The sequence below is a fragment of the Sceloporus undulatus genome, chromosome 11, assembly GCF_019175285.1.
Source record: "Sceloporus undulatus isolate JIND9_A2432 ecotype Alabama chromosome 11, SceUnd_v1.1, whole genome shotgun sequence".
Taxonomy (NCBI): Eukaryota; Metazoa; Chordata; class Lepidosauria; order Squamata; family Phrynosomatidae; genus Sceloporus; species Sceloporus undulatus.
Window position 1 is genome coordinate 6,095,129 of NC_056532.1, and position 24,075 is coordinate 6,119,203.

The 24,075-nt window shown below is 48.9% G+C and overlaps 2 protein-coding genes across 4 annotated transcripts in view; both read right to left on the reverse strand.

The window, feature by feature from the left end:
- FAM222B (family with sequence similarity 222 member B) overlaps positions 1-9,065 on the reverse strand; it is a 13,541-nt gene extending 4,476 nt beyond the window's left edge. Inside the window, exons 1-2 of one of the 2 annotated variants that reach the window (XM_042442719.1) lie at positions 8,917-9,065; positions 563-687 (exon numbers count right to left, since the gene is read on the reverse strand). In XM_042442719.1, coding sequence (XP_042298653.1) covers positions 563-644 — 82 coding nt within the window. In that variant the 5' untranslated portion in view covers positions 645-687; positions 8,917-9,065. The remainder of the gene's footprint in view (positions 1-562; positions 688-8,916) is intronic. The other variant, XM_042442720.1, reaches the window with a different exon arrangement.
- Positions 9,066-11,533: 2,468 nt separating this feature from the next.
- On the reverse strand, positions 11,534-17,245 carry ERAL1 (Era like 12S mitochondrial rRNA chaperone 1). 2 transcript variants are annotated; one of them, XM_042442849.1, is made up of 11 exons: positions 17,047-17,245; positions 15,841-16,002; positions 15,536-15,663; positions 15,140-15,217; positions 14,865-14,911; positions 14,705-14,766; positions 14,368-14,480; positions 13,437-13,823; positions 12,921-13,070; positions 12,574-12,654; positions 11,534-12,180 (listed from the first exon to the last, which is right to left on the reverse strand). In XM_042442849.1, the coding sequence occupies exons 1-11, from the start codon at positions 17,165-17,167 to the stop codon at positions 12,061-12,063; spliced, it is 1,449 nt and encodes a 482-aa protein (XP_042298783.1). In that variant the 5' UTR covers positions 17,168-17,245; the 3' UTR covers positions 11,534-12,060. The 2 variants fall into 2 exon arrangements, with proteins under 2 accessions (XP_042298783.1, XP_042298781.1); XM_042442847.1 differs by having other exon boundaries at positions 11,534-12,183; positions 17,047-17,244.
- Between the last annotated feature and the right edge of the window lie 6,830 nt (positions 17,246-24,075).

Here is a 24,075-nt window from a genome sequence, read left to right on the forward strand (position 1 = left end):
CTGGAGGAGCTACAAAGGCCTAGTAGAGTAATCTCTCTAGGGATCTCTAGGTCTTCCAGTGCAACTCTGTGGTCAACATCCAACAGACACTGACCATAGAACTGCGCTGGAGGAGCTACAAAGGCCTAGTAGAGTAATCTCTCTAGGGATCTCTAGGTCTTCCAGTGCAACTCTGTGGTCAACATCCAACAGACACTGACCATAGAACTGTGCTGGAGGAGCTACAAAGGCCTAGTAGAGTCTTCTCTCTAGGAATCTCTAGGTATTTCAGTGCAATTTTTAGTTAAAGTTGACCGCAGAGTTGCACTGGAGGACCCAGATATTACTAGAGAGAACATATTCATCAAATCCATGAATAATCAAGTCCACAAATATCAAATCCGCAAATATGGAGGGATGAGTGTATTTCTGCAGCCACCCACTTCGGATGAAAGCTATTCCCCCAAGGAACACCCCGGACGGACTGTGGAAGCCCAGTTTAAGCTGCCCCGAGACTCTGGCCCTACCCTGTCCCCTCCACTCCAGCCTTTGCTGCACTGCCAGGATCCACAGAGCAACTCACATTTCTGAAGTCCAGTGTTCATCTGCGGGTAAGAAAGCAGCGGGAAGGAGAGTTCGCCTGGACCCGGCAGGCAGGCCAGCATGGCAGGGCGCCACTAGCAGGTGGGGGCTTCCGTTCTCTGCGCACTGAAAGGAGACAAGAGGTAACAGCGTCAGGTTAGGATCCAGCCCAAAGGTCCCCCTGCGCACAGCCATCCAGAAGGACCTCTGCAACCAGCAGACTCTTGTGAAACACCATCTACTTTTCAGCTGCCAAACGTACACACATTTAACACCACCTAATAATAATAATAATAATAGTATTTATTTCTACCATGCCTTTCCAATAAGATCGAGGCGGCTTAGAAAAGTAAAATATATAAATATAAATATATTTATATAAATATATTTATATATTTATAAAAATAATTATATATATAATATAATACTATGAATATATTGTAATATAATATTACATTATATATTTATAAAAATAATTATATATATATATTTAATATATAGTAATGTAATATTGCATAATATATTTATATTTAAATATTTATAACCATAATTATATAATATTATATATATATATATATATATTACAATATTATAATGTACTGTATAATACTGTATAATTATATATTTAAATGTATATATAAATATTACATTTATAGTTATATAAATATATTAGTTATATATTTATATAAATATATTTATATCTTTATAAATATAAATATTTATATGTTTATATATATTTATATATTTACACATTTATGTTACACGCACACACACACATATATTTATGATGACAGTGATGATGATGATAAAAGTATCTTGGGTCTAAGACACGCTGTAAAAACAATCCAGTGTTAAGACTGCCTTAACTGCTCTGGCTCAATGCAAATCTCTTGCTTCACCTTCACAGCCACCAACCCAGAAATGAATTTCCGGAAAAACCACCTCTGCGTTTGCTGATTCGCACCCGTCGCTTTTAATCGCAGCGTGGATTTTCCCGAACGAACCCCAGGAAAGACGGCACGCGTCGCTCTGGTTATTAAAATCCACAAGCGGCCGAGAGGACCACGGCCAGATAGGAGGAAAAGAGTGACTTGCAAGAGCCATTGGCAGTAAAAAGTTAATTACAGTAAATGGAACCAAGGCGAAGGATGGGGAGACTGGCAGGGAGCCCTCCTGGGACCAGAAACGCTGCCGAAAGAAGGAGCGATCGGGATCTTTCAAAAGAGCCAGAGTCTATCATGGGTTGAATGTCAGCCAAGCAGTGTCACCAGGCTGCAAAAAAAGGCCAAGATGATGCTAGACTGCATTAGCCGAATTACTGCTTCTGAGTCACGGGAAGCAAATGTTCTCATTACAGTGCTTTGATTCTGCAATGGCTGCATCCTATGCAACACTAGGATTTGTCGTTTCATTATGGATAGCATCCTCTGAAGCAATCTGGGAGACCCGGGTTCGAATCCCTGCACAGCCATGGGAGCTCACAGCCACGCTCTCTCGGCCTCAGAGGCAAAACCCGCTCTGGATAAGAAAACGGTAAATCGGAACGACATGAACGCACACAACAGCCTCGTTCGACTCCACAGTCCTCCCAGAAGTGACGAATGCCACATCAAATGCCCAATTTTGTCCCTGGATGGAGAAATATCAGAGCAGCAAAAGCCAAGAGAGGCCAAACGCCGGAGGCTGGAAGGAAATGTTCTTCTGGAAGGAACAAGGGAGCCCTCTGGCCAGACATGGGCAAAGCTGGCCAAAGCGGACCCTTTCCGTTCCGTGCCAACGGGCAGCACAGCAATTTGCAAGTCTGAAATTGGGGGGTTTAAATAAAGCAATCTTGTGGCACAGCCAGCCATTACCAAACTATTGCTGTTGCCTTAGAGGGGTTTCCGACTTATGGCGACCCTAAGAAAGCAAACCGACCGCAGGGTTTCCTTGGCAAGGTTCGTTTAGACTTTTTGCCATTGAGTTCCCATGAGGCTGAGAGAGTGCGATTTGCCCAAAGACGGCTAGCAAGTTTACATGGTCGAACCAGGATACGAACCCTGGTCTCCAGAGTCTAACACTGGAACCACTATGCCAGGCTGGATATTATTATTACTGTACTATTGTTAATCACTATCATTATTAAGTGTATTATATTCATTTATATTCCTGCCCCCCAAAGTTGGAACGCCTCCGAGTGCCTTGCAATGTAAAAGGACACGATTTAAAAAGCATGCCAAAGTGGACCCAGAAGTAGGGGGTTCCTCTAGAAAACCCTAAGTGAACGTCGCCCTAAGTCAAAACTAACCTGAACGCACACAACAACCACAACAACAGGCTGGATATATGTGTGTGTGTCTGTGTGTGCACAAACAACAAGTGTCCCCAAACGCAGCGAAGCAATTCCCAGACTTCCTACAATAGGAGACAAAATGGATGAGAGGAATGATGCAAGACTCCAGGGAAAGACGTGGAGCAGCCTCAGAGTATGGCCTTGTCTTGGCAAGTTGCTTCGGAGAGGGTTTGCCGCCCTTGCCTTCCTCTGAGGCTGAGAGAGCGCAACTTGCCCCTCGGTGGGTTTTTAGGCTTGTGTAAACTCTGCTTTGTCAACTTTCCCCTTCGAATACAGCCTCTGCGGCGCAACCCGATTCACGCTTTTAGGGGTCCGGCCTGTAAAAATTCCCCTCGCAAGCCGGACGCTGCAGCGGGAGAAGAGTGGTTTCATGATGAGAAGGAGGCTTTTACAATCTGGTTTTTGAAAACACGGAGCCAGGCTGCCTTTCAGATGCCAATCTCACCAGGAGAAGCAACGGGATAAATAAAACCAGACTTTTGATTGCCTCTGAAATAAATGCAACCGGCGGTTTAATTTACTTCCAGCAGTAACTACAAGTCATCCGTAAATCAGGGGACGGAGGGGGTAAACGCAGGACGGCAAGGGTTTAATGCGAGGGAAGAGGAAGGAAACAGGGGGGCATTGCCTCTTTCGAGTAGGGAATCCTAAATTACATTCTCCTTCGCTTCCCCGCATTTCTATCCTCGGAGCAACTTTGACATTTCAGTCTTTGGAAACAGAAAAGAAAGACAAGGGACAAGGAAAGGGACCCAGGGAGAGCGAAGACCGCAAACAAAATTTGGGGTGTGAGCCGTTTTCAAGAGTCCAATGCTAAAAATTTGGGGGCTGAGATAACATTTGGTTTGGGGGTGCCAAATTCTCATTCGGAGGGCAAAGGCCCTCATTTTGCATACGCACCCAAAGCATGGGAAAAACACAAACAGGACACTGGGTCAGGAGCTTCTCTTGGCTTTCAAACCATTACAAACCATCAAGGTTCCTCTCCCAGACGCTGGATGGCAGTGTAATGGTTCTCATGGGAGGCAAAGCCCTCTTTCAGGGCCAGTACCCCCCCCCCCTCAGGTGCAGCTGGACTGCAGCTCCCAGCATCCACAGACAGTATAGGAAATGACGATGAGGAATGGGAGTTGCAGTCCAACCGCACCTGGAGGGCTGTGGAGTTTTCCAGCTGTTGAAGGATCTCATTAACCTGGAGGTGGGCTGTTGCTTTTCACAAGTGGCTACTAACTTTTGTGGACCCCATGCAAGGCCTTCCTCGCCAACTAGCATCCGCTGTGCTGTCCGTGACACAACAGCTCCCAGAATCCCCTGGCCGGCACAACCACTATAACTTCCAGAATCCCCCAGATCCTTCTGACAGCATGGCCGCTGCAACTTGCACAACCCCCCCGCCAGTATAGTCACTATAATGCCCCAAATCCTCCATCCAGCGTACACACTACAACCCCCATAATCCGTCATCTGACACAGCCATGGTAACTCCCAGAATCCCCCAGGAAGCACAGCCACTATAGCTCCCAGAATCCTATGGCCAGCATGGCCGCTCCAAATGCCACAATCCCCCAGATGGCTCAGCCACTAGAATCCCCCCACTGGCATAGCTATTCTAAAGCCCCAGAATCCCCTGCCAAAACTGGGCCCAGAATAATCCAGGGAACCCAGACAAAAAGGAGACAGCTGGGGGGGGGGCCTTGTGGGCCTCGAGTGCAAAATGTGGGGACTTTCAGCCTGGCAAATTCGGGAGACATTTGCAGGGAATTCAACTGGAGGGAGAGACGAAGCCCTCCGGACGCTCTCTGGAAATGTCAACCACCGACACGAATGGTCGCAAAAAGTGACATTATGGTAAGGGGATGACTTGGGGGGGAAATCCAACTCCCAGAATCCCCCAGCCAACCCATTTGTGGCGCCGGAGCGGAACAATGCAACACCAAATCCTGGACCCGTAAACAGGGGTGTCCAGAAAGCGGACCTCCAGAGGTGGTACTGCAGTTCCCAGCAGGCAGTGAAGACCACTATTTTTGCCTGCGTTAACCATGCAATGGGAAATCCTGCAGCCGTCCAGATGTTGCCGGGTTGAAAATGCCTGGTGTCGGTGGCTGCTGTGCCAGAACAATCCCGACCTCAAATAAACAGACTGACCTAGTTGTCTCCTGCCTGCGTTCCTGGGCACCTTAATGCCCCATCCAGGAGCTGGAGAAACCGATGAGGGCACCAGAAAATGACCGGCCTTACGCCGTCCTGGCAAGCGGGTCTGTAGCCTGAGGAAGGGAGAGGCTCAGCCAACGAAATAACCGGAGCTGGCTTCTCAAACCCGACGCAGAAAATAAAAATAAGAGGCCTTTAAGCAAGGAACGGAAGCTGCAGTTTTAATAAAAGCTCCTACCTCAGCTCTCCGAGGTAGACATACACACACACACACACACACACACACACACACACACACACACACACCCCTCAGGCCAAAAAGCAAGGAATTCAATGCGTGTGCAAAGAGGTGCAGAGAAGGGAAGGGGAACCAACACAAAAGAGATTTCCCCCTTCTGACTTTTAAAGGGATGGAAGGGAGCCCAAGGGTCATCCAGCCCAAGCCCCCTTTGCTTGAGTTGTGCGTTCCTACAAATATCCAACCTCCCTGTCTTTATTGCTCCTCTCTGGTATCAACCCAGGCACAACCACCTAAGAAGTGGCATCCAAAGGATTAGCAGCACCATCATCCATTCCCCAAGCTCCCAATGGGACTTGCTGCAACTTTGGACCATTCAAGGAGGCCATTCCAAGCAGCGTCGCTTTTTGCAACTGCGATGCTATCTAAAGCGACTTTCCCATCCGCTTGGAACTGCTTCCAGAGCCCCCCTCTCTGCTGGAACCATAGAGGCTTTCTTTCCGTACAAAACAAAGTATTATTATTAATCACTATGATTACTGTTGTAACTGCGCTATTGCGAACCTATCTCTGGTGGCTGCGTTCAGATGTTCTGCCTGGCCATTTGGCATTACTACTTCCAGAAGCTCTCTCTCTCTCTTTCTCTGCTGGAACCACAGAGGCTTCCTTTTAGAAGAAAACAAAGTATAATCGATATTAATAATAATCATCATTATTACTGTTAAACTGCAATTGTGATCCTATCTGTGGCCATTTTGTTTGGATGGTTTCTCATTGGTTTCGAATTACTTCCAGAACCTCTCTCCACAGAGTTTTCCATTAAGCAGAAATCAGTAATAATAGTGATGATGATGATGATGATGATGATGATGATAATCACCATAGACAGTATCACAATAGCACACAACTACTACTACTACTACTACTACTGTTCTTGTTGTTGTTACGGTGCTATTGTGATCCTATCTACGATGGCTTTCATTCAGATGCTTTGTCTATCTGTTTGGGATTGCTCACATGTTACCTCCAAATATATAGTGTGTATGTATCTGTGTGTGTGTGTGTGTGTGTATGTATATGTATGTATATATGTATGTATGTATATAATTATTTTATTTACTTTGTCCTATATATGCATGCACCTTTGTCCTAATTTAGGGACTGAGGTGCATGCATATATATATTAGAATCATAGAGTTGGAAGAGACCCCAAGAATGGCCATCCAGTCCAACCCCATTCTGCCATGCAGGAACTCTCAAAGCATAGCTGACAGATAGCCATCCAGCCTCTGCTTAAAGACCTCCAAGGAATTATATATATATATATATATATAGATGCACATCCCAGTCCCTATATTAGGACAAAGGTAGGATATAAGTAAATAAAATACATACATATACCTATGCATACATATGGACTGGTGTGTGTGTGTGTGTGTGTGTGTGTGTGTGTGTATATATATATATAATTTTATTCATTTATATCCCACCTTTCCCCGCAGTAATGTTGTTCAAGGCAGCTAACAACATATAGCATCCTAGAGTTGGAAGAGACACTAAGAAGGGCCCTGATCCAGTCCAGCCCCATTCTTCTGCCATGCAGGAACTCTCCATCTAAGCATCCCCATTGACAGATGGCCATCCAGCCTCTGCTTAAAGACCTCCAAGGAGGGAGACTCCACATATTAACAACATAACAATAGCCCACGGTTATCTATGGGCAGACTGTGAGTAACCTTCCTCCGCTTCGGTTACCCACAGGGTCTGAAAATGTAACTTAATCCCTCTTCTCTGTGGTTCTGCTATTGGAGTCCACAAATGTGGCAGGTCCATAGGAGTCAGTATTGTCTCAGGCATCCGCTGGGGGTCTTGGGGAGCGTTTCCCCACGGATCAAAGGGGGAACCACTGCATCTCCCATCCTCCCCAAACCTATAAGCTGGCTAACTGGATCCCTCATTTTGTTCCTGCGCGGGGCATAGCTTGGGAAACGTCTATCCTTTTGCAAGGCATGCCCCACGCAGGGAGAAACCTAGGAGCGCAATGAGCCAGAGGGACTTTGGCCTGTGGAAACGCTGCTGCCAACAACCTCCATGCGATGCCATGCGTTGCCATGGGTGGGTTTGTCCTTGCCCCAGATTTCCTGCCAAGGAGAGGAGAGGCCGGCCTCAAAGACGGAGCCCCTTTGCTGACACTGTGTCCCCATTTCTGTCGGAACGGCCCTCAAAGACCCTCCTATAGAAAGCCACTGAGGATGCCAAGGGGAAGAGCGATGCCAACTGCATTGGCAAATGAAGCCAAACAGGTTCCTCTCCCTTACGGCTAGAGCGGCCCATAAATTAAATGTTAATGCCTGAGTTGTGTGTTTGTGTGTTTGAGGAACACAACAGCACCCTGGGAAAGGAAGACCCCCCCAAAACTGGAGACAGCGGCGGGGATCCATCCTGAAACAATACTATGTTTGCATTTCCAACACACACACACCTCCAATAATGTGGAAAGAGGCCACTGTTATCGAAGGGGAGGGGTGTCCCGTCCCCTTTTTGTGCGTTTGTGAGGGGAAACGTTATCCAACGCGCACACACACACAAACCCCAAAATTGGAGCCAAAGGAGGGCCAAAACCCATCCTAAAAAGCACCATTAGCTTCCCCTCAGAATAGGGAAAGAGGGCATTATGGCCAAAGAGTTGTGTGTGACATTTTGTCCTTTGTTTTGTGTGTGTGTTGGAATAGTGACAAAGTCTACACTTGAGACGTAACAGGGTTAATGGAGAGCTAATGAGGAGCCAGATGACCTTCAGCTGGACATATATACTGTGTGTGTGTGTGTGTGTGTGTATATATATATATATATATGGCTCTCATCAACTTTGGGGCCTCCATAAGGCCAGCTTCACTTGTGGGTCTGTTCTTCTCAGCCTTCTTTTCTGTTGTGTTACCTTTGTATTGTTTGCTTGCTGCGCTTGCCGTTGTCGTTACGGTTTAATTTTGTATCCTTCGTGTACATATTGTTTGTTTGTTGTGTGCTTTTTGTTAGATATGTGGCAAAACAAATACAGAGGGAGCTTTTCGTTGGCCTTTTCAGACCCATTCTTTCATCGGCATCCTGAGAAAGGAAGACCCCCCCCCACAAATAAAAAGTAGAGACAAAAAGGAGTACAGTAAAAGGGGGGGGGGGGCTTCATAGGTTTGGGGTCCTGGGTTCGAGTCCACCCCGGGTGACCTTGGGCAAGTCACACTCTCTCAGCCTCAGGGGAATGAGGCCAGGTCAGAAAGGACGACAACAGCGACAACGAGGGGGGCTTCATGGGGAGATCTGAGAAGAGGAGGAAGGGTCGCCCTGAAGGTGAAGGCTGAGGAAGGAGTGGAGACGCAGCAGCAGCAAGAGGAAGGGCTTGGACTACAACTCCCATCAGCCCCCGCGCAGAGAAAGGAGGGGGGCTTCCTTGTGGGGGGTTGCTCCATGGATGCCCTGAGAGCCCCCTCCCAGCCCTGCCCTTCAGGGTCCTGGGTGCGAAACGGTGGCCTTTGAGGGGCTCCCCTCCCCCCACTTCCGGGGCGGGGCCTCTCCCTCCCTCCGTCCCCTCGCTTTCTCTCTCTCTCTCTCTCTCTGGGCCACTCACTCACTCACTCACCGTGGGAGCCCCCGCCCGGCCCTCATGGCGACGACGACGAGGCCGCCGCTCCTCCTCCGCCTTCTCCTCCTCCGCCGCGAGCCGGCTCGGCCGCTCCCCAAAGCCCCCTTCTGCGCATGCGCCGCCAAACCCGCCGGCCTCGACGACGCCGGAAGCGACGCTGACGCCGGCTCCGCCCAGCGCGCCCCTGGCCACGCCCCCTACAGAAAGGGGCGTGGTCATCTGGAGAGGAGGGCGGGGCCAAAGAGGCATCTGTCTATCACTCTCCCTATTATAGAATCTTAGGCCCCATATAGACAGGGCAAAATAAAGCTGCTTCGGGTCACTTTGGGGGTATGCTGTTTAAATGATGCATGCGTCCTAAGAGTCCAGAAGCCACACCGAAGCCATGCTCCAGTCCTAAGGGCTGGATCGTGGCTTTGGCATGACTTCTGGACTTTTAGGATGCATGCATTGTTGAAACAGCGTACCTCCAAAGTGACTCGAAGCAGCTTTATTTTGGCCTGTCTGCATGGGGCCATAGACTTGGAAATAGCTGTATCTATATGCATTTCTGTGTGTGTGTCAATGTTTCCTCATTACCAATTCCTCCCCACACGAGGACCTTGCTTCTGTGGCGCCAGAGACAGCAGGTGCGCATGCGCTTGCCAAGGCAGCTCTAGAGATACAGTCCTTTTAGCTCCAGCGCTTGGTTCCCACTTCCCCAGCAAACCTTGGGAAACGCAGGGCCTTTCCCTGAATTGCATGTATAAGTCTAGGCATTTAGGGTTAATAAACAGACCCAAATAACCCTCATCCTCGGGTCACTGTACGTACTATATATGTGTGTGTATGTGTATATATATACATATATGCTGAAAGGCAAGAGTTTACTGTGCCCTGGAAGCCCTGACCCCCTTCTACTTTCTCCTCCATCCATCCAGCCTTGAGGATGAGCACATATAGCTGGAAATGTGTCCGTTCCTTGGCCTTGTTTTCCTTTGCTTCATCCCCTACATCCTTCATGGCATGCCCCTGAGTTTTACCCCAGACTTATACATATCAAGATCCATAATTTTGGCCCCAAAACTAGCCCTCGACTTATACATGAGGTTGACCTATAGTCGAATATATATGGCAAGTTACTTCTCCAAAGGAACGCTATGTATAACGCCCAAGTGTGGAAACTATCCATCTTGGTTAGCCCAGCCTGATGGGATCTCCACCTCCATGCCACAAAAGCAATTGGCCTCTGCTTTTAACTGCCACAATGCGATAGAGTCCCAGGAGGGATATTTAGCCTTCTCTGTCACGGAGAGATCTGGTGCCCCACCAAACTACAAAACCCAGCATTCCACGGCAGGGAGCCAAGGCGGCTAAAGTGGTGTCAAGCTGTGTTGTTTCTGTAGTGCGGATGCAGCCTGAGTGTTAGTGAACCAATGGGTCTGACTATAAGGCAGCCTTCTATGGCTCTCCGTCTGATTCTGGCTGCTGAGCAAAGCTGGGGCTGGTCAGCACTTGGATGGGAGACCATCAGGGATAATTCTAGCACAGGACAGAGTTGGCGGTATTGTTGTGTGCCTTCCGTTTCCGACTTATGGCGACCCCACCACTGGCTTTCCTTGGCAGGATTTGGTCAGGAGGGGATTTGCCTTTGCCTTCCTCTGAGGCTGAGATCATCCAGTGGGTTCCTATGTCCGAGTGGGGATTCGAACCCCAGTCTCCTGGAGTCCTAGTCCAACACTCAGTCCAATCTGGTGAGCCTATTAGCATCAGGTTTTCCTCCCCGGAGGAGGTTTGCCACCACTGCCTTACTCTGTGGCTCAGAGAGAGTGACTTCCCCAAGAACTGAGCAAGGATTCAGACGCTGAGTCCTAGCCCAAGCCCCAAACCACTAGCCCACGCTTAGGAACAGCCCCGCTTAGCATTCAGACAGTGCTGGAGTGATGACAGAACTCACTAACCCATCATCCACACTGAGGCAAGGAGCGACCCCAAGTCTGGTTAGAGTCTGCCTGGGCACAGAGCTGAACGGCTTCTTGCCCTTTGCCTCTGGCAGCGCAATGTCTTGGGTCAGGCCTGCATTTTAAAGCAATTAAGGGAATCAGGGTGCTTTGTGACGTCCCAAGGGCCAGCTGGGTTCTGCAAGAGGTTGGCAGAACCAGTTTCCTCCTCACACTTTTTGTTTCCATACATACCCACACGGCCCTAATCCTTTGGGAAGGAAAATTTGTATGTCTCAGTTGCCAAAGCGGGGATTTGTTGGCAGAGAATGACATCTGTCTGGGACTCACCCTCGACGTAGGAGGGCAAGAGACTTCGGCACCAAACTGGATTAGCTTTCGTAAGAGGCATCCCAAGTCATGCTGGCAAACAATAACATCCCTAAAGTCCTTGTAAGAAATCCTCCCGCAGAGAAGGACAGTTTGTAGCCTTGCGGAAAGGAAAGACTCCTCCAGTTAAGGGCTGGGGTCTGTAACCCCAGCCACGGGATCAGCAACCTCCGGTCCCAACGCTGGGGACAGGGATTACAGACCCCAGCCCTCAACTAGGGCTGGGAGAGTCATCCAGTGAGTTTCTCTTCAACTATTGCCTCTAAGAGCCCTGTTCAAAAAACAGCCCTGGAAACAAGAAGGGGTTGAGTTACCTGTTTTATAATCCAGACATGCTACAGACCAACCTGAGCCACGTCCTGGACAGGGACACACTTCGCTCACACCGCAGCAACAAGATCACAACAGTCTTTCTGTCAGCCTCGTAAAGACCAGGATGAGGGAGGGCAGCCAAACCTTACCCAGGAAAGGTCCCATAATACCAATGGCACCATTTCCATCCTGGGCAGGAGCATGGAGGTGGTTATTGTCCTAAACCAATGTCTGTCGCCAGGCTAGTCCACCAACCAAGAGATCCTGGTCACCTCAAAGGGAGCTGTCCAAGCTGGGCAGTGACAAGAGAAAGCGAGGCCTGTCCCCCAAAATCTCAAGGCACTGTCTCTGGGATAAAAAGGAGGTGAGGCACAGCATCTGGCAAAGTTCTCCAGGCCGATTCATAGCTTGAGAGGGACTCTGTTGTTGGAAAGGCGAGCCCAATGTTCAGGGGTCAAGGCTCACCAGGCTCCCTTCCGTTCCACAATGTCAACTAGGAGGGCAGTGCCAGTCGGGCAGCTCACTTCTTCAGCTGCACACACAACCTCAGGCACACATCACACAGGAAGGCATTCATCAGGTCTTGGCCGGCCTCCTGGGCGATCTTGCCGATCAAGTGACCCCGCTGACCGATCAACATCTTCTGCCAGGTGGGGAAGGGGAGAGAACAGGAAGTGGCGTTAGTCGGAATCAAGGCAGACCCACCTCCCCTACAACCGGCCACCTTGACACTGCTTTTCTCTTCATTCGGCATGCAAGCGCTCCTTTGCCAACCTGATCCAAAAGCCCCCAAAGACCTCGCCCACCCATGCTGCGGACAGGAGTCAAGTTAAAACCAAAGTATGCCCGCTGGACTTTTCCTTGGCACAGACAAAGTAGATGATTTGTAAACATTTCCATTTCCTGGAGCTCTTTCCCCATCCTCTCTCATTTAAATACACACCAACAACTTCTGAGAACGGAGGGCCAGCAGCTTGAAAAGAATGTCGGGGGGGGGGGGGGGCATTTGGCAAACCTCCTGCCCAACACTCACCACGTGGGTCTCTTTCTGGACCTCCAAGTTCTGCAGGATGAACAGCTCCCCACCAGGTCCTTCCTCCCAGACGTCCGTCCTCTGCAAAGAAAAACAGACAAACACATCAGGGAGTATATGGAGAGTTTGGAGACCTGACACTCCCTTCCCCTCTAATGTACTAGGCCTCTGCTAACAGAGCAGATGGGTTGGGTGGCATCACTGGCAAACATTAACAGCTGCCAGAATAAGACACCCCTGGTTTTGAGGGGATACCAGGCATCAGACCGAGGCTTGCAGAGGCCTGGCATTCCCCCGAGTACTAGCACATGGCCCTCCGTCCTTGCCATTCCCGCTGATGGGCTCACCTGCCTCACACTGTATGGCACTTCCTCTGGCAGATACTCGAGGAGCTTCTCACGGATGAGGTTACTGCAGATCTCCTGTGGAGACTGACTGGTCAAGACCTCGCTGTGAAACTCCCAGGGGCCCGGCTTGGCTCGCTTCAGGAGGTAACTCTGGTGGCAGGAGTGTGACAGGATCACATCCAAGATAAAATACAGTGAACAAGTTAGACCAGGTTTAAAAGATCAAGACAGGCTTAAAAACCACATGCCTTAGTATTTGGGGATAGATTAGTGAGGACCTAAGGCTTTAATAAACTGTCATATTTTCACTCAGTGCTAAAGGAAACCATTACTGGTGCCTATCGGGTCTCCAAGAGAAGGGAAATCCAAATTTGGGGTGACATATTTGATGGGACACAGAGGACCAGCATCCATAGCAGACTTCAATCCTCAGTCAGGCAGATATAAGGTACACCCAAGACCTCTGCCAGGAAAGAGAAGGTGGCACTGCTTGGACCCCACTTGCAGGGTGCTTACCTTCAGCGTCTCCACATCCTCTCCATCGACAGCGGCCAGCATGAAGATCTCTTGGAAGTGGGGCCAACCCTTCTGACCCTTTTTCTTCTGCTGTTTTCTGCCATTTTCCGTGGGATCCGAGCCACCATCTTCCGTGGTAATACCAGCCTCTGTGTCCGACCCAGAGTCTACTCGGGGTCCATGAGAAGCCTGCTGAACCTCAGGATTCCCAGTTCCACTCTCAGAGGGTTCTGGTGCCAGGGAGGCCTCAGGGAATGGGCTGCTGGTAGAAGTTGAGGATTTGGGCTTGAAAACCAACTTGACTTGTAGCGTCTTTCCGTCAACAACTCCCTCAGTGAGTTCTGTGACCAGACCCAAGAGAATATCTTTCTTCTTAAGCAGATCAACCTGAAGGGGAGGCAGATTGGGAAGAGGGCTGTTAAGAGTGGGGAAACCTGAAAGCAAAGGGTCATCCAGCTTTCCCTTAACACTAAACGTCCCTTGTAGACCCTTCCAGATCTATGATTTTATTTATTTTTGACAGTTTTGAGGGGGCTGGGGTCCCAAGGATTGAAAACTGGCCCAACAGAGTTTCCCACTCATGTTTAGGGCCCCAACGTGCCATATTACAGGCCTCTGGATATCACACAGAGGGCAGAGGCAGGAAGAACAAAGCATTCGGAGATAAGGGGAGCGAATTTCCCAGAGAGTAGGCAAAGGGGACCCAGAGCCTCCAGCAAGCTGTGCTGCCACTCTCCATAGGACATATTAGGGCCCAGAGCCCAAAGATCCCCTCTCTCCCCCCACCTCTATTCTGAGGTACATCGTAAAGCATTTGGGAGACGGGGTTCCATCCCATTGAGTTGGATGGATGGAGTCAAAGATCTCTAAGACTCAGCCAATGAGCATCTTTGCAACCACACCCAGAGTTCCAGAATGAAGACACACTCACCTTGTTCAAGACAAGGACGCTGGGGATTGCTGGAACATGGGCAAGGGCCCGGAGCACTTGAGGGGAGAGACGGTTCCGGGTGTAGTGGTCTGACACATCAACCAGGACCAGCACTTCAAAAACAAAGAAAGGAGTCATGAGTGCAACATGGGACTACCATTACATCCTCTCCTCCTAGCACAGACTAAGCCAGTGTGGTGTCGTGGTTAGAGCGCTGTACTACTTTTTAAAATATTTGACCTTTTAACACATTTTAAATGGCAGAGAAGATGGCATAAAGGGCCAGGACATGGCATAACCTGAGGTATGAAAAGAGAAAGAATAACTACACTCTCACCTAAGTCCGCCCTCTTCAGACTCTTCAAGGGATCGTATAGGAGGGATTTTTCCAAGTGATGTCTAAAAAGTGAAGACACAAAGCACATAGTATGAGTTCCTCGCTGGACCTTGGGATCTTCTCCTGCCAACATCATCTCCCAACCAAGTGCTGTTTGTACCTTTTGGCTTTGACTTGAGTAGTGAGGCCAGGTGTGTCTAAAATAATCTAGCCAGAGAAGGAGAGAAAGAAGAAATGGCTTGGCTGATTTCTAGGTTTAAGTGGAGGAAAACAAAGTATTGGTAGAATAATTATTCATTCATTTAATTAAAAGCAAAGTATGGCATCTAAGAAGCACAAATATACACACTGATGAACATGCACTCCATGGATCCAACACCTAGGCAGGGTATATATGAGGATAGCATTTTATACTCAATGTGCATCAACCCTCACCAGCTGGGTATCTTCCTTCGTAATGATGCCTTTGGCGCTCCGTCTTGTCGTGTGCACCTTCTTGGAGACTGGCAAGACCTGCCAAGGAAACGAGGCAGAGGTTTCACATTCATCATGTGTTTGAAGGCTGACGTGACTCTTCTGAGAGTCTAGTGGTTTGAGTGTTAGAGACCAAGCTTCAAATCCCTGTTCAGCCACAGAAACCCACTGCATGCCTTTGGGGCAAGTCACACACTCTCAGCAGCCTCAGAGGAAGGCAATGGCAAACCTCCTCCGAAAAAAAACCAGCTAGGAGAGGATCCCCTTAGGTTTGCAGTCAGTCAGAAACAACTTGAAGGTACACAACCACAATGAATCTTCCCTACCCCAGCCAAGAAAACAGCAAACCCATTTTACCTTCCTTCCCAGAAGCTGGTTTGATAGAGTCGACTTCCCAGCATTTGGAGCGCCGATAATGGCCACTCTCAAGATTTTGGGATTTTCTGGCTGGTCTGGCGGGTGCTCCAGCAGATCATCATGCTCTTCTGCAGAGAGAAAGAACAGATCCCACTGTTACACCAAAGGCACAAAACTATGCGCAGGCTCTCCATCTTCCTGTCCTAAGTCCCTTCCCCTGAGAAGTACCCTTTAGAAGAGACTTATGGACCTTCTTCCGCTGGGTTTATGAGCTCCGTAAGCAATTCACGGGATTCAAGGCCTACCTTTAAAGGCGTTCACGGATGGCGGGTGCTGCCCTACCGGACACTTGGTTTCTTCTTTAGAAAGGCCGAGGATGTAATCCAGGGCAGAGTCATTTCCGTAGAAGCAAACAGGGGAACGGCCGAGCGGGTGGGGTGCCGCGTTCAAGAAACAGGCGCTGAGTCCTAAATCAATGAACAGAGAGAGAAAAGCAGCAGCGTTAAGAAAGTCAAAAAGCAGCATGGCATAATGCTTAGAGGGCTCTTGAAGCACTGAGAGTGTCAGCTTGGCTCTGGAGAGATCTTGTGGCGCCTTTGAGACTCACTGGGAGAAAGAAGTTGGCAGCATGAGCTTTTGTAGACTTCGGTCTACTTCCTCGGATACATTTAACCACATGCATCTGAGGAAGTAGACTCACATCTATAAAAGCTCCTGCTGCCAACTTCTTTCTTCCAATGAGTCTCAAAGGTGCTACAAAAACCTCTCTACACATTGATTCTACAGACTAACGCAACTATATCTTTGAATTGTACCAGCTTGGCTCCGTCACTGTTTTAGCCAGAGGGAACCCACTGGATGACTTTGGGGGAGTCACACTCTCTCAGCCCCAGAAGACAACACCAAATGTCCATCTCTTATTCATTTCTATGCCTTATATAATGGGGTTGCCTGGTGACAAAAAGGGCGACGCTCTTGCACATCCTTTACCACCCCTCCCATCATCCCCAGGCTGAGTTGCAAAAGGAAGGATGATGGGAGTTGCAGGGGCACAAGAATGCTGCAAAACCCTCAGCGTTAATCATGTTATACTTTTTACAGTTATTAAGAGAGGGGACCTACTAAGACAAACGACAGCCCTTCCCATAGGGGAACCATACTCGCCCATAAAGAATCATTGGAGAATCCTTGCCCATAGGGAATCATTGCGGAACACGGATTCTTCAATGTTTCCCTATGAGCAAGGATTCTCCCATGTATCTCTATGGGCAAGAATTCCCCAATGCTTCCCTATGGGCAAGTGTTCCCCAATGTTTCTCTATGGGCAAGTGTTCCCCAATGTTTCTCTATGGGCAAGTGTTCCCCAATCTTTCCCTATGGGCAAGTATTCTCCCATGTATCTCTATGGTCAACTTAGACCCAACTCCCGCCATCCCCGCCGCCTGAAGGAGGATGATAGGAGTGGTAGTCCCCCGCCGTCCCTCCCCAGAAGCCCCGCTCGGAGACGCTACCTGGGCGGGCGGAGCTCCACGCCGGCGCCCTCCTCCTCCTTCCCGCCCCGAGGCCTCGGCTCAAGGCCCAACTCGAGGCCCAGGAGACGCCCGGCCGGACTAGGCCTCTCGCCGCTGCCATGGCAACCGCCTCAGCCCCTGCTAGGCCTCGCTAGCTCCGGCCGCCGCCATCTTAGGCCTCCGCGCGTCGCGAAAGGCATTGTGGGAGCAAAGGGAGAGGATCCTCGCTCGCCATTGGCTGGGAGGACCGGAAGTGAGGGACCATAGAGTAAAACGAAGGGGAGGGACCATAGAGAAAAGGGGCTAGAGCGGCCTCGGCTGAGGCCAGCATTATTATTATACAAGACCCAAAATACACAAAAGCATCTCTTTTTCTGAACATGTGCAGAGTGTCTTTCCTTCACCAAATTCACTGCTTTATTTTATTTTTAAGTGGACAGTTCCTCTGAGGATGTGAAGAGTGTCTTCATTTTGAGAAGGAAACTGTTTCGTTTTGAATGAACGCAGTGCCTTTGAACATGCACAGAGTGCCTCCTGTGACTTTCCCCTTCCTAATCTAATGAACCCAACGTTTTAAAAAACAGGCACCTTTTGAACACATACAACCCGTGTTTTTTCCCCATGGGATAGAAGACACCTCCGTTTTTTTGATGGACCTAAAAGCAGTTGGCCTCTGGGCATGTGAAGAGTGTAAAAATAACAACACAAATCTATCTTATCTTTAGTACCTAAAGGCACTGTCGCTTTGAGCATAATGGACATTTCCTTTGCAAAAATAATTACCTTGATATATATATGTGTGTGTGTGTGTGTGTGTGTGTGTGTATATACACACACACACACACACACACACACATATTCATATTAGTTCTAAAAGTTAAAGACATTTTGAAACCATTTATATCCAGCCTCTGTTTAAAAACCTCCAAAGAAGGAGACTCCGCCACCTTCCAAGGCTGTCCATAATAATCCATGGTCAAATAGCCATTAGCATCAAGATGTTCTTCCCAGTGTTGAATATCATTTCCATTGCTCTATGTCCCAATTTCTGGAGTAGCAGAAAACCAGTTTGCCCCAATCCTCAACATGGCACCCTTCCAATACTTAACCATGGCTCTCATGCCTTAGCCTTCCCTTGCCCAGGCTAAGCATCCCCAGTTCCCTAAGACGCTCCCAAAAAAGGAAAGTAGACACAAATGCGCAGAAATGTTTTCTTTATTACATGGGAGAGGAGGACAAAAAGCATGCAGACACAACAGACAAGAATATACAGCCATCAGACAGCGTTGTTTGTGGCGTCTTCTTCTCGCTCCGGCGGATCATTTAAGATGCAGGCCAGCGTGGCAGAGGAACCATTACCATTACTAAACTCAGTAATGGTAACGGTTTCGCCAACACGCCACTCGGTTCTTCGTCCATTTTGGGCTGCAAGGCTCTGATGGGATCCACTTTCCATTTACTTTCCCCTTCCTAATCTAATTATGGAGCTTTCCGGATATTGTTGGACTGCAGCTCCTAGCACTCTTCACCATTGGCTATACTGGTATGGACTGATGGGAACTGCAATCCAAGAACAGCTGTGATCATGGAGGAACGTAGCTACTGAGGGGAGCAGAATAAAAGCACTCCTTTAAAATGTCTCCGTTCTCCAAAAGAGCTTTTCCTTCACTCCCCGATTTCTAGCATTGCAGTAACTTCACATTTTACAATTCAGGGAATATAAACTTGCAAAGGGATCTTGTAGCACCTTTGAACCCTGGGATTTGTAGTTTATTAGTGCACCAGAGCTCTCTGAGAGAGCAGGCTAAGTAGCCCCTCAAACTACAAACCCCAGCGTGGCTCCATGGCAGTTAAAGTTGTGTCAAAGTGCATTAATTCTGCAGCGGAGATGCAGCCAGAGAAGGCTAATTCTGTCACCAAACTCCAAATCCCAGGGCTGCATGGCATGGAGCCATGGCAATGAAAGCGGTGCGAAACTGCATTAATGCAGCTTTAGAGGGGATAAATCATGACCTAGGCTCTGAAGGCAAAATAAAACATAGCCTATGAGGATACAGGTTTAAGAACAAAACAAAGAGCTCCTATACTTGCTCATGTTATTCTCTATCTGTGGAAAGGCAACCATGAGTGTTGTGGCGAAGGGCAGATGGCTTGGAAATCCTGGCGTCCGGACGGCTGGAAGAGCTCAAGGTAGTACATCATCTATACTGTAGTGTCTCATTCCAACTTACAGTATATGATGATATCCCAACTGGAGACTTAGGAAATTAGCTTTCCCCCCCTCTCCTGCAGCCAGTTCTGGAACAAAAGTGCTGAAAGGCAAAAGAAAAGGGGGCAATCAAAACTAGAAAACTCACACTTTCAGTCTCCTCTTCTGCATACTTCCAGCTATTATTATTATATTATTACTTACCACCACCATCACCACTACTACTACTACTACTACTACTACAGTGGGCCCTCAGTATTGGCTAGGGTCTGGTTCTAGGACTCCCTACCAAAATCCACAGACACTCAAATCCCATTAAATACAATGGGTTGTGTTGTTCTTGTTGTTATTAAAGTGGGCCCTTGGTATCTTTTGGGGTTGGTTCCAGGACCTTCCTCCCATGGATGCCAAAATCCCTGGATGCTCAAGTCCTATTAAATACTATGCCATAGCAAAATTATGCTCCTTATACATTTATTGTATATATATTTATATAGTGTATAATAAAATAAATATAAATATAAAATGATAAAATCCAGGTTTGTTTTTTGGAACCTATATATATATATGGAATATTTTCAAACCACGGATGGTTGAATCCGTAAAGATCTATGGATATGGAGAGCTGTCTGCCTCTTCCCAGGGGAAGCATCCCAATGGGGTCCGACTCCCCAGATCTTGCCTTTCCCAAAAACTTACCATCCTGGGCCGCAGATGCCAGCTTTGGAGGTTTGCCACTGCTTTCTGAGGCTGAGAGAGTGGGATTCTTGGAGGAGGGAACCCTTTATATCTGCAGCATGTGCAGACAGACAGATAGACACGGGGCTTCATTTGCATCCTATCTCTCCTGCCACCCTTTTAAAACCCTCCCTCGCCCAAATCTGGCCCCCTCCAACGCCACCCCTCCTTTGACTCCTGCCCTCCCCAAAGGAGCAGAAGGTGCATCTGAGATAGTGATGCCAATGCAGGGCCTGGCCCTGAGACTCCAGGTTTTTTTGTGGGCCATCTTCAGACCCAGGACAAGGGTGCAAATTCTCCATTTTGTAAGAGCAGCCATTTGCTCCCATTTCCAAGGTGCAACGAATTGGTCGCTGCAATGTCCAAAGACTTTTGCAAGGTCTAGGTATTGACTGTGTTAGTATAGGTCTTTCCTTGAAGGTATTGGGGTGCCAGGGCTCACCATCCACTGGACATAAGCAACTTCTTCTTGTTGGGTGCCTTCAAGTCGTCTTGTTGTTGGTGCCATGCAAGGCATGGGCAAAGAGATAGGCAACCAAGCCCTCTCCAGATATGTTTGGGCAGCCATTCCCATCTTCCCCAATAGCCAATGTTACTTAATGATAGGTGTTGGACTCCCAGCATTAATACCTGGAGGCTCCTAGTTTGAGGATGTGGACACTGAAGAGGGTGCCTCTTGTGCGTGAGCAGAGTGCTTTTTTCACATTGCAAACGTACACCTGAAGAGAAAAGGCCTTCCTGCCCCAAAGAACGAGGGGGTCATGTCGTCCTTTCTGAGGGTTGGGACCCAGGAAGGCAGACGAGGAGTTATGGGAATGGGAAGGATAACCACATTGCCCCCAAATAAGAATGATCTCCCCCCAATGAAACATTTCTTCAGTTTTAAAGTTTCACAGCAGGTGCTTCACACTTCAGTCCATGCTTGTGTTTGCCCTTTCCTTCTTCTTCTGGATGCATGGTTCAATTGCCGCCAAAGGGCTTGGCTTTTGCAACAAGGCCGGACTGCATATCCCATCAGTTTGGTACAGACCCCAGCTTCACGCCTAGGACGACAGGAGGGCTCAGGTTTAGCCTTGCTGTTTGCCCACAGGATTGACTTAAAGAGCCATTGGAGGGAGCTTGGCCTCTGTGCCATGGCTGGGCTACAATGGCCAAGAAGTCTCTGGGCTGTGAGAGTGCAGGCTGCAAACACATTGTGTCTCCAGGGCCCCTGGTTCCAAGAAAGCAAGGCCTGGCAGGGACTGATAAGGGTTCCAGGTCGTGCATGGCCCTGATAAGAGACGTCCCTGCCTTCTTATCTGGGGTCCGGCCCAAGCAGGAAAACTGTGCCCTTCTGCAGCCCCAGCAAAGGAGACCGGGCAGAGAAAGCGGGCAACCCATTCTAAGCGCAAAGGACCCCATTGCAGGTATTGCAGAACCATAGGAAGGTACCCCAAGGGGCATCCATTCCAACCCCCTTCTGCCGCCCTCCAAGCCAGAAGGGTCCAAAAGGGGAAAAGGGACCAAGAGGAAATCTTGGATGCATGTGCCTTCAAGTTGCTTGCTGACTCATGGCAACCCCATTATTCTGAGTGGGTTTTCTTAGGCCAAGAATCCCCAGGTGGTTTGGCCATTTCCTTCCTATTAAACAGAGCCTCCAGCACTTGGGATTAATTGGTGATGTCCCATCCAAGGACTAACCATGGCTGACCCTGCTTAGCTTCCAAGATCAGATGGGATTTGGTGCCTCTCTAGGGCACTTAGGCAGAACAGAGAGGTCTCTCTCTCCCCAAAATAGGGAAACTTGCGGAAGAGATTATCCATCTTACCTGTGGTCCTGCTTCCACACACCATTATAGCGTTACGATTCCACTTTAACCACCATTGGGACATCCTTTGGATTCTTGGGATCTGGAGGGGATTTTGTTACTCTTTTGTTATAAGCTAACAACTTATATTTATCTGTATCCTGCTTTCGCCCCAAAACTGGGACTCAAAAGCAGCTACAGTGACCCTATGAATGGGAGACTTCCAAGGCCTCATCTACACCACAGAATTATTGCAGGTTGACACCGATTTCATTACCACGGCTCCATGGTATGGAATCCTGGGATTTGTAGTCTGTTGTGGCAAGAGAGACCTTTAGCAGAGAAGGCTAAATCGCACAAAATTGCAGATCCCAAAAGTCCATACCATTGAAGCCATGGCAGTTAAAGTGGGGTCAAACTGCACTAGGTTCTGCAGTGCAGATGCAGCCCAGGTCACCTTGTTATCAACAACTCTGCTCAGATCTTGCAAATTTAGGCCAACCATGGCCTTCTTGCTGCAGCCGATCCTCCTGCAATGAGGTTTCCCCTTTTGTCTGCAACCTTCCATTTTGTCTTTTCCAGTGATATGCCCAAACCAGGACAGCTTCTGTTTTGTCATTTTGGATTCTAGGCAGAGTTCGTTCTTGATTTGGAGTTTGGAGGGTGGCATTGCCAGTCTATAAAGCCCATGATTCTGTATGATGCAGCAGCCGAAAGGGGACCTAAAAATGCTTTAGTGTGAAAGGGGCCCGATTCCTTCCCCTTGGCTGACCTGCGAGAAAAAGTTTGGCACAGATAAGGGAGTCTGAAAAAGGGACCCCACCCCGGCTTATCAGGAGCTCTTGTCCTGAGCCCCATTTGGGATGGCCAGCTGCCTCCTCCCAGACAAACACGACCCCCAAATTTGTCTAGGTTGCTAAAACAGGAGAGCAATGCAGGAGTCCCACAGCATCCATATTGCCCCAACCTCTCCTGTGCAACCCTCAGAGTCTACCTATCTATCACCACCCCTTCCTCGCCTTTCCTTGTGTGCCTTTTCCTTCAAACACTGCTCTGTTTTTCCCTTTGGGTCCTTTCTTCCAGGCTTGGCTTGGCTTGGCTTGGCTTGGGGAATCAAACCAAAGGGTGGGGACAAACCTGGAGACCCTTCCCCAATAGCCAAAAGGAGCCAATCTAATGGAGTCCTAGCCGGAAACAGAGCCTGGCCTTAGTCCTTCCGGCGCCAGGGAGTTCCAGTGACCAGCCCTTCCGCAGCTGAGAAATGCGCCCCGGACCCTTCTCTTGGGTGCTTTCCTGGCAAAGAGGGAGGGAGGCAGCTCAGCAAGGTCACAACAAGTTTTTATTGTACATTATTTCACACTTGGATAAACAAAGAGGTCCCCGGTGACCCCGGCACAGGCGGCCATGCACCACGTCCATGCAGATATGTTGGCGTTTGGGGGTGCAGGACAGCACGCAGGGGGTGTGTGGGTGTGTGCATGTGCACAGAAGGTGGGAAAGAGGTAAAAGGAGGCAGCACTAGAAGAGGGAAAGCTGCTCTCTGCCTCCCTCACCAACCCTTTGGGACGGGGGGCACTGCATAGGACAGTCCCTGGGAAAAACAACGCAAGTATCCTCCCCACTGCTTCTTAAACCCCCTCTAAAACTACCTGAGAGGCTTCCAGAGGCACATAAATCACCCCTTTTCTTCCATGCCCCCAAATGTCCTTTGGGTTTATCCAACTCACGTGGCCATTACACACTGCTAAAAAGAAAAGTAGAAATAAAGGAGGAACTTGGCACAGCAATAATTTCCTTTTGCCTTCACAGTACAAATGTGGGGCAGGACCCAGGGTGCCCCCAAAGCAGCTTAAAGGGGTGGGAATCCAACAAAGGAAGAGGGCAGAATAGCTCACATCTGGGCCTCTCCTTTCTCCTCATGCAGCGAACTGGTGAGCAACAGAGGGAGGAAAGATGAACAAAAGAGTGAACAGTCAGTGAAAGAAAGAGAGAATGTCTATGCTCAAGGGGTGAGTGCAGGATCATGGAGAGCGGGTGGGAAATCTTGGGGTCTCTTGCCCTCCAAGATGATGCTTCTCTGAGCAAGAGGGAGAAGGGGCAGGAAGGTGGAAGAGGGTCTTCCACTGCAACTGAGTGCTGCACATGCACAAGAAGAGAGGTCTGAGGTTCAGCAGCAAACTTGGGTTCCTGGCTGGGTTGAGCCAGCCTGGCGAGTGGCAGGGTAAAGGGTGGCACTCAAGGGTGGCCCAGGAAGAGGGGCAATGCATGCCAATGGGCAAAGATGGAAGGGGCTCA